General features: G+C 37.7%; 1 protein-coding gene across 2 annotated transcripts; it reads left to right on the top strand.

Moving 5' to 3' along the window:
• Positions 1–285: 285 nt before the first annotated feature.
• LOC113568097 (cytochrome P450 2J2-like) lies at positions 286–9,915 on the top strand. Of its 2 annotated transcripts, XM_035523974.1 has the most exons (12): positions 286–534; positions 840–1,002; positions 1,275–1,424; positions 1,711–1,868; positions 1,968–2,144; positions 2,296–2,437; positions 7,469–7,626; positions 7,752–7,928; positions 8,087–8,222; positions 8,412–8,599; positions 8,763–8,904; positions 9,497–9,915. In XM_035523974.1, the coding sequence occupies exons 1-12, from the start codon at positions 352–354 to the stop codon at positions 9,670–9,672; spliced, it is 1,950 nt and encodes a 649-aa protein (XP_035379867.1). In that variant the 5' UTR covers positions 286–351; the 3' UTR covers positions 9,673–9,915. The 2 variants fall into 2 exon arrangements, with proteins under 2 accessions (XP_035379867.1, XP_026852073.1); XM_026996272.2 differs by lacking the exons at positions 7,469–7,626; positions 7,752–7,928; positions 8,087–8,222; ... (1 more) ...; positions 8,763–8,904; positions 9,497–9,915 and adding exons at positions 2,900–3,087; positions 3,237–3,378; positions 4,020–4,956.
• The last annotated feature ends 200 nt before the right edge of the window (positions 9,916–10,115 follow it).

The raw sequence follows: 10,115 nt of genomic DNA, 5'->3' as shown, positions 1-10,115 counted from the left end.
TCTAAAACATCTTTATGTTGACATAATTTAAAGATAATCTGATAATATCCATATAATCCCTCTTTTTCAAAATACTGATGAAGTATATATTTTGTTTTTAAAGTATGAAGTAGAGCCATTAATTCATTATGGCAAAAAACATATTCTGTAATGTCTTCTATATGATCGTGTTTACCAGCAAAAGAAAAAAGCCTTTGTTAAAAAAAAACCCTTCATTTAAAAAACGAAGCAAGCGTGTATGTTAAACAAGTCCTTTAAATTGTAAGCCTTACTCACAGACTCCTCTATACAAATTTCCCCAATCATCCTACACTCAGAGAAACATACATATCCACCCAGCAGGAGCTAGCCATGATTTTCCATAACTTATTAGACTACCTTGATTTCAACATCGGACTGATAGGTATTTTTGTTTTTCTGCTGCTCACTGATATAATCAAAAACAAAAAGCCACGGGATTTTCCACCAGGTCCCTGGAGGCCACCTTTTGTGGGAAATATCTTCACTGGGGTTGACTACAAAACCATTGAGAAGGTGAGAGGAAAATAATATTGTTTTTATTAACTTCTAAATATGCTCTTAGCCTTAGTTGTTAGGTAAAAACCTTTTTGTCCTAACCATTTGCAAAAGTTAGTGTACAAAAGAAGCATGTTTCAAAGTACTACTACTAATTTTTTCCCCATGCCTAGAATAGCAGGTACATGCAATCAAAAGGGTAGTTTAAATGAAATGAATCTCTTGATTACGTTGTGCATCAATCAACAATGTCCAACTCTTGACTTTCAGTTGGTTTAATGAAAAGTACAAAGTGTTTAACAGAAATTTGAATTGTGTTTCAGCTTGCTGAAAAGCATGGGGAGGTTTTTAGTGTGACATGGGGCAGTGAGACAACAGTGTTTATCTCTGGACACAAAATGGTGAAGGAGGCTCTCGTTACTAAACTGGACAGTTTTGCTGAGCGTCCCGTTATCCCCTTGTTTGACAAAGTGTATAAAGGACGTGGTAAGTGTGAATGAAAAATAGTTTATAATTATGAAGCATTTATTCTGAATATTGTACTGGAGTAGATTCCTAGGATAAAGTGCAAATAAAACACTACAGCTGCACATTACAATAATAGATTTCACAGAGACAGGCAATTAATGTATCATGTTTGATAGAGAAAAGAAGAACAAGAAAATAACAGCAAACCAAAAGAACAGCTAACCATAATTGCCTGAATTCATGTTAGCATTAGAACCTCCAATGAATTAAACCCTCCTTGTTGTGCTGAGGTGTGTCCATGAGTAATGGGTATGGGTGGAAGATGCAGAGGAAGTTTGCCATCACACACCTGCGCTACTTTGGTGAGGCGAAGAAGAACCTGGAGATGAGTATCCAGCAGGAGAGCGTCTTCCTGTGTGAGGCTTTCAAACAAGAAAGAAGTAAGTTGTTAGTCTGAGGTAAATGTAACAAATTAAAGGAAATTAAATCAATAGGACACTCTCAGAGTAAAAATACAAAAATTATGGCTAAAAATCCTTGTCCAGTTTTCTGCTTGTTGTAGTCATGGCCAGTTCCAACTTTACTAGTTCTTCCAAGGAATAACTGACAGAGTTTGTTTTCTAAAATAAATGTTAAATTACAAAACACAAACCTTTGTTTAAGAATGTTGGTCCAAAGTTTTGCACAAATTTTAAATTTATAACGTGTTTATTATTCATAAAACAGGTCCATTTAATCCCCAGATGTACCTCAACACTGCCGTTTCAAACATCATCTCTGCCCTAATATTTGGACATCGCTTTGACTACCATGATGAACGTTTTCTCAATGTCCTGCAATGGGACATTGATGCTGTCATCCTGGCAGGGTCCTCCCATGCTCATGTTAGTAACACTTTTTTGCATTGCTGTTTTCTTCATTATCTGAATCATTAGCCAAAAATGTTCAGTAGTTGCTTTGCTTTTTTTTTTTTTTTACTATAGCTGTACAATATCTTCCCTCGCCTCTTTGATTACATTCCTGGACCTCACCAAAGGATGTTTAACAACTACTCTAAGATCATTGAGTTCCTTAAAGATGAGATCAGAAAGCACAAGGAGAATTGGGATCCCTCAGACCCACGAGACTACATAGATGCCTATCTGACAGAAATGGAGAAGGTTTGTTTAAGATGAGTCATATTGTTGATACAAATTTCTTGTAGAATGGTTTATGTGTATCCAGAATTAGACTTCCCAGTGCATCCATTTGGGTGAAAACACAAATACAGACATATACAATGTGTAACACCTCTTGATTTATATTCTTCAGAAAAAGACTGACCCAGAGGCTGGATTCAACATTGAAACATTAGTGTTTTCTTCACTGGACTTGTTTGAAGCAGGGACAGAAACTACAAGCACTACAATTCGCTGGGCTCTGCTCTACTTGATTAAATATCCACAGATACAGAGTGAGTAGTGCAAATAACAAAACATGTGTTTTATGGAGTTTAGTTATTTTGTTTATGCAGCTGTCATGGTTGCCATGGTGCTATGTCTCACATGGTTCTGTTTGTTGTGGTTTTCATTGTACCCCCACCCTTTATTGGTTTGACCTGTGTCTCATGTCCCCTAGTACATATACCTCTTGTCTTCCCATCTTGATTGTAAGTTATGTCTATGTTTTGTTGTATTCCACATTTAACCAAGTTATTGTTTAGTCAAGTTTCACCCTGTAGTCTGGCTTTGTTCCAAGTATCCTGGCTATGGACAATGTTTTGGGTTTTAATTATGGATTTGCCCACAATAAACATCACACAACTCAGGATTTGCTTTCTGCCCATCCTCACTCGGTGTTAAGTAGTCAGGCATTCTGTACCGTATTACTCCCTAATTTATTTCATAAGACAAGGGCTGTTATCTTACTCGTACAGAAAAGGTGCAGGCTGAGATAGACAGAGTGATTGGACAAACACGCCAGCCCAACTTGGATGACAGAGCTAACATGCCCTACACTGAAGCTGTCATCCATGAGATCCAGAGGATGGGCAACATCGCCCCTCTGGGGTTCCCCAGAAGGGCCAGTAAAGATACCACACTGGGTGGATACTTCATACCAAAGGTTTGACATTAAATATCAATGTTGCTCAGAGGCAAATGTATTTATTTTCTTCTACATAATGTGTATATCAAATTTGTACTTAGAGTTACCATTTTCTCTAAGGGAAATGAAGCACAAATAGAAAATAACATTTCCTCTTCCATCATTAGGGCACTTCTGTGACTGTAAGCCTGTCATCTGTGCTTAATGACAAGAGCGAGTGGGAAACACCAGACACCTTTAACCCAGGACACTTCCTGGATGACCAGGGCCAGTTCCGCAAGAGAGACGCCTTTATGCCCTTCTCAGCAGGTGACACCAATAGCTGGTTTATCACTGATTATGCAACCAGTAAAATAAGTCTCTTGATAGCCACTTTGGTGGCATGTGTTATTCCAGTTAACAGGAAAGTATGTTACAATCTAAAATGCATAATGATCATTGATGTAAGAAAGAGCTAACAGAATAAACCTGTAAAGTTCAAATCCCAGTGCTAATACTCCATATCAGCACTCATGGAATGCTTCTTGTCCAATCAGATTACTGATCAGAACTACCTGTTGTATAAAATAGTCATATTGTGTCTATCTATCCATTGTCCTAAACTTAAACACTTGAATCTGTTGGATTACATTTTTCTTGTATATTCTTGGTATTGTTAACATATTTCTGGGTGCAGGTCCTGTTGCAGGTAATGTAAACTTGGCTATACGATCAATATTTTCAGTGCCATAGCACTGTAATCACCAGCTTCTAAATGTTAGCAAACATTGCAAGATTGTGTTTACCCCATGTCTACATGCCAGTATGCACATAAACACCTGAAACCTCTTTTTCAAGTTGTATCTTTTTCCTCTGTACTTGTGTCTAAGCGTGGTTGTGTACATTTTATCTCTGAGAGTACATCGCTATCTTATACTCAAACATGATGCACTGAAATCCCTGTTCCCCAGGTAGGAGGGCGTGTCTGGGGGAGCCCCTGGCCCGCATGGAGCTCTTCCTGTTCCTCACTGCCCTCCTGCAGCGCTTCACCTTCTCCCCTGAGCCTGGAGAGGAGCTGAGTCTGGAGGGCCAGCTGGGCTTCACCAAAGCCCCTGGCCCCTATCACCTGTGTGTGAGCCCACGCTGAAGCCCTCAATGGAGGGTAGAGGATGGAGAAGAAGCACTGAGGATATAGTGGCTTTGGGGTGATTGTAAACATTTTGGAAAACCTGAGGGAAAGGTTGTTGTTGAATTAAATATTGGAACTATAAAATAGTGATAATGTAAAATATAATGTACTGTATATCTAACTCTCAAGCATGAACAATGAAGACCCCATTTCTGTCCTCAAAATATGATCAGTTTATGATGAACAGATTATTCAGGTAATATTCCAACTATCAACATGTTTTTTGTTTGTTTATTTTTGTTTTGTTTTTTGTTTGCCAAATTTGGCTGAAAACACATGTAAATGTTTAAACGGGTCCTCCGATTCAACACCAGGTTATTCATTATTGAAAAACATGAATTAAATATTAAAATGACCATGAAACAACCTGAGTGAATAAATATATAAATACATTTTCTTTCATATTATTGCGGTTTGAGGAACATGTGTTTGCTTCCTGGCTGGATCTGTAACATTTAAACATATAGATTTAAATGCTAATTATTTGGTTTGGGTCATGTGTCATATTATTTTGTTCTACACTAACTTTTTGCTTTATTGTGTGTTCCAGTCCTAATGTTTATTCTGTTTTAACATGCTGACTGACAATGTACTGTATAACACGACAGTGCACCATTATACCATTACTTTCTAGAAGGTGGATAAAATTTACATTTTAGATCTTTCTTGGAAGCAATAAAGTGTTGATTAACCCAGGCAAATAGCCATATAAATAAATAAAATAAGATTTTGTCTAGGACTTTTTTCTGAAAATCTTTCAACAAAATGTTTTGATTATTCTTAAACCTCTAATCTTAAATTGCTGCAGCTTGTAGGAAAGACTGCAGATTTGCAACCGAGATTTTTAAACAATTCTGAAGCCAACATCAAACACATTTCCCATGTCCTCTACCAGTCTCAGCACAAATGCTGGGAGTGATTGTCACTGCTGCAGCCTTTCCTGATGGGGCTTTGATAAATGTTGAACATTCCAGCCCTTAAAAAGAACAGCACAAATAAGCACAACCTGACGAGAATCTTAAACAGCCATTTACTTGGTTCTGTGCTGTCTAGTCCACCCAAACACTAAAAAAGCTTTGCTGGACTTACAGCATGAAACCTTTACATTTTAACTGACTAAAATATGTTTCCATGGGATTGGCTTGAAAGAGTATACTGGGAATCCATCTGTTTTTTTCCCCTTGTTTCCTTTTACATGGATATCTTACATAATCCCCACTCTACATTCCAGAAACACACACACACATGCACACATTCAAACAGCACAACACCAGAAACAGGTTCTTGTCTAAAACAACCATGATCTTCCACTACTTTTTGGACTACGCTGATTTTAAATTCAGCCTGATAGTCATTTTTCTTCTCTTACTGATTACGGATATCATCAGGAATAAAAATCCACCCAGTTTTCCTTCAGGACCCTGGCCTCTTCCCTTTGTTGGCAATGTTTTCACTGGACTTGACTTCAGAACCATAGACAAGGTGAATTATTTATTTCAGTACTTTTTTACTTGTGCATGACAGAGGACAGAACCTAACAAAATAATTGTTTTACACTGTAATATCTTTAATGCAAAAGCTGTGGGGAAATCAGCACATATATGTTAGTGAAGGATCATTGTTGATGTTTATGAACATGCAGAAATGTTTGCTTGTCTGTTCTTTAATAACATGTGCTTTCAACAGTATTTTCAACAATCACTATTCTAGCACTTAAAATAATTTCTGCATTTTAGCAGATGTTTCATGTATTACTGTTTAAATATTATATTTGTTTCAGCTTGCTGAGAAGCATGGGGAGGTTTTCAGCCTGAGATGGGGCAGTGAGAAAACAGTGTTTCTCTCTGGGTACAAAATGGTGAAGGAGGCTCTCGTCACTCAGCTGGACAGCTTTTCTGATCGGCCTGTTGTCCCTTTGTTTCACAAAATCTTTAAGGGACTTGGTAAGACACAGAATGAAAACAATGAAAAACAAGTTATTATCTGATTAATATCCTTAAGATATTTTGGAGGTGTTTTTTTTTTAATCCCCATTATATAAAACAAATACCTCTTTAAAATACTAAATCATGATACTATTGTTATAAATAATATGACAACATATTTTAGAAGCAAATTAACCTAAAGTCTTCTACACATAGATAAAAGCTCATCAATACACAGTCTGATCAGTTTTTATGCTTTCTTTGTCATGTGATGAAGGTATAATAGGGAGTAATGGTCACCTGTGGAGGATGCAGAGGAAGTTTGCCATCACACACCTGCGTTACCTTGGTGAGGCAAAGAAGAACCTGGAGATGAGTATCCAGCAGGAGAGCGTCTTCCTGTGTGAGGCTTTCAAAGAAGAAAGAGGTAAGTTGTTAGTCTTGGATGTGTCATTTGGGAAATTTTCAGAACCAAAGCTCTTATACCCAGATCTAGTGAATGGCTCACTGAAGTAATATTTCCATGATTGATTTAATTTTTACAACATTGAATGTTTTATAATACATGGTGGTAGCTCAGTGCTTAAGGTACTTGACTTCTGATTGGAAGGTTGCTGTTTCAAGCCCCGCCACTGTTGGGCCCTTGAGCAAGTCCCTTAACCCTCAATTGTTCAAGTTATACTCAGTCATAATTGTAAGTTGCTTTGGATAAGAGTGTCAGATAAATGTAAAATATGTATATTTTGTGACATGAAGGACAGTTCATTAGGATCCATGAAGAGGATTTACTGAACTTGCAATAGAAGACTAAAGACAAAGATTACAGTCAAAAAACACAGCCGGGCACAATCCAGATAATCAGAATCCAAAAACAGACCCGCAAGAAGGTTAGGCAAACATCACAAAATCACAAAGACAGGCAAAGTGTTCAAAATACAGGAAAGGCAGCAACATACAAAACAGGTTCAGTCTGCAGACTCAAGACACTAAAAATACTTTACAAAGACTGTAGGTACAGAGGGATATATATATATATATATATATATATATATATATATATATATATATATATATATATATATATATATATATATATATATATATATATATATGGATGCTGTTGGGTAACAGGGAGCAGTTCAGTATATGTATCTATGACCACAGTTAGTTCTCCTGAGTCAAGGACTTCTTGTTGCTAGAATGGCAAACATCAGGAGCACCCCTGACATTTTTATTCGTTCTAGAAATATAAAAATATAATTATTTTTGCTTCGACATTAACACCTGATGCCTTATAATGCTACAGGACCATTTGAGCCCAAGTTCCTCCTGATCAGTGCCGTCTCAAACATCATCTCTTCTTTAATGTTTGGGCATCGATTTGATTACCACAATGAATGCTTCCAGAACATTCTGCGCTTAGATACTGAAGCCATTGTCTTGTCTGGCTCCCCACAGGCACTGGTTAGTAGTAGATGTAAACTTTTACGCAGTCAAACACTATTCAGAACAGAATACCTGAATTATTTATAAGGACCTTAACAAGATATTTTCAACAATGATGACTGGCTTTAATCCTTTTGTGGTAGCTGTACAATGCTTTCCCACACCTCTTTGATTACCTACCTGGGCCCCACCAGAAGATTTTTTCCAACTATGAGAAAATTGTAAACTTCCTGAAAGATGAGATCAAGGAGCACAAGGAGCATTTGGATCCCTCAGATTCACAGGACTACATAGATGCCTACCTGGTAGAAATGGAGAAGGTCTGTTTAAGATGCCAATGTTTAACCTATATTCATTTTTATTTAGTTTTTTTCATATAGTTAATTTGTTTTCTGTTTCATAAAATAATTATTATACAGCACAAAGATGTGCATCACAGACATCATAATACTTCTCTATTTGAATCCTTCAGAAAAAGAGTGACCCTGAGGCTGGCTTTAACATGGAGACGCTGGTTGTTGCTACACTGGACATGCTTGAGGCTGGGACAGAAAGCACAGCTACTACACTACGGTGGGGTCTGCTCTTCATGATGAAATACCCTCAAATACAAGGTGAGCTGGACGAATCAAGGGGAGGTGTTTTGGTCATTTGGTTTTTAGTGTTTTGTGTTTTAGTGTTTTTAGGAAGAGTTTAATGGAAGAGGAGGATTCATTTATCGTTACATGTTTCCTAAAGTCATCAAAATTAGTTACTTTCTTATAGCAGGTCATAAGACAAAGGCTGTTATGTTATCTGTACAGAAAAGGTACAGGCTGAGATAGACCAAGTGATTGGACAATCACGCCAACCTAACTTGGCTGACAGAGCTAACATGCCCTACACTGAAGCTGTTATCCATGAGACCCAGAGGATGGGCAACATCATCCCTCTGGGGTTCCCCAAAAGGGCCTGCAAAGATACCATATTGGGTGGATACTTCATACCAAAGGTTTGACATTAACTATCAGTGTTAGTTGGAGAAAAAGGTATTTATTCTATTCTATTCTACATAGGGTGTGTATCAAATTTATTCTTAAAGGAACCTTTTTCACCAAGGGGAATGCAGCAGAAATATAACCTGTCCCATAAATGATTTCCTCGCCAATCATTAGGGCACTTCTGTGACTGTAAGCCTGTCATCTGTGCTTAATGACAAGAGCGAATGGGAAACACCAGACACCTTTAACCCAGGACACTTCCTGGATGACCAGGGCCAGTTCCGCAAGAGAGACGCCTTTATGCCCTTCTCAGCAGGTGACACCAAAATGCAGTAATGTATCCTCAACTGCACAGCTGATCAATGGATCATTTTTAAAAAAAACTAATAAAATATTCAAATTAAGATATATTTACTTCAATGTACACTGCATGTGTATTGTAATTCTTAAATAGGTTCTCAGTCAGACATATGACATAAGGCATAAGTGCAAACAGTAAAGGTTCTATATAGACCACTCCACAGACACTCTCTCATCAGGACTAACAGCTGTTCTTGCACATTGTATAAAAGAATATTTCACACAGCGGAGGACAGGGATTAAGTTCACAGAAACACCAGGAAGGTGCTATATATAGGAAGTATAGCAGTGGACATGTTATTGCTCATATTGTAATGTAGTGATATAAGTAATTGTGATAAAGGACATGTGTATTAGCATTTAATATTAATATTATTTAATAAAAACTACTGCATGTATATAGATAAGGGTATAGCACAGTATGAGACAATGGAGACTTTTAGTGTAGAAGTTATATATAAGACTCTTGACAACTTCAGATGCAACATTTTTCTTGTTTATGGCACATTCTCATGGATCACCTATATGCAGAAATCCCTGTTCCCCAGGTAGGAGGGCGTGTCTGGGGGAGCCCCTGGCCCGCATGGAGCTCTTCCTGTTCCTCACTGCCCTCCTGCAGCGCTTCACCTTCTCCCCGGAGCCTGGAGAGGAGCTGAGCCTGGAGGGCCAGCTGGGCTTCACCTACACCCCCAGGGCCTACCGCTTGTGTGTGAGCCCACGCTGAAGCCCTGAATGTACAAAGACAGAGACATGAGAATTAAGGGAAGGTTATTTTTGTTGAGAAAAAAAGAATGCCAGAATACAAGCAGGCAGATTTTCAGAGGTACAAGATTTTTTAGGGTGCCTCTATTCTAAGATGTTGAGAAATATGTTTGTATAAATCATCTATCTGATCCATACTGTATTTCTTGAAACTTAAAAAATCTTTTTTATGATGCCATGTGAATAAATTTCTAAATACACTTCAGGTATGCCAAGATGTTTTTCTTTTTGGGTTATGACTTACAAAACACACACTAAAAGGATGCAATCTTTTGGGGTCATGCCTGTAACATGAGAATTAATTATACTGGTTGTACTTCAAGGAACTGTGACCATAAATTCCATCAGACTCAAACCCTTACCAGGATAACCAACTTTTCTCATCCCACAGGAATAAAAAAATAT

This window comes from Electrophorus electricus, chromosome 3 (assembly GCF_013358815.1).
Source record: "Electrophorus electricus isolate fEleEle1 chromosome 3, fEleEle1.pri, whole genome shotgun sequence".
NCBI lineage: Eukaryota > Metazoa > Chordata > Actinopteri > Gymnotiformes > Gymnotidae > Electrophorus > Electrophorus electricus.
The sequence above is the reverse complement of the archived record's forward strand: the minus strand, read 5'-3'. Positions and strand labels throughout refer to the sequence as shown.

Coding starts and splice junctions, on each gene's coding strand:
- LOC113568097 (XM_035523974.1), top strand. CDS start 352: ATGATTTTCCATAACTTATTAGACTACCTTGATTTCAACATCGGACTG. Junction 2,145..2,295: donor ATCTGACAGAAATGGAGAAG/GTTTGTTTAAGA, acceptor TATATTCTTCAG/AAAAAGACTGACCCAGAGGC. Junction 8,600..8,762: donor GTGGATACTTCATACCAAAG/GTTTGACATTAA, acceptor GCCAATCATTAG/GGCACTTCTGTGACTGTAAG.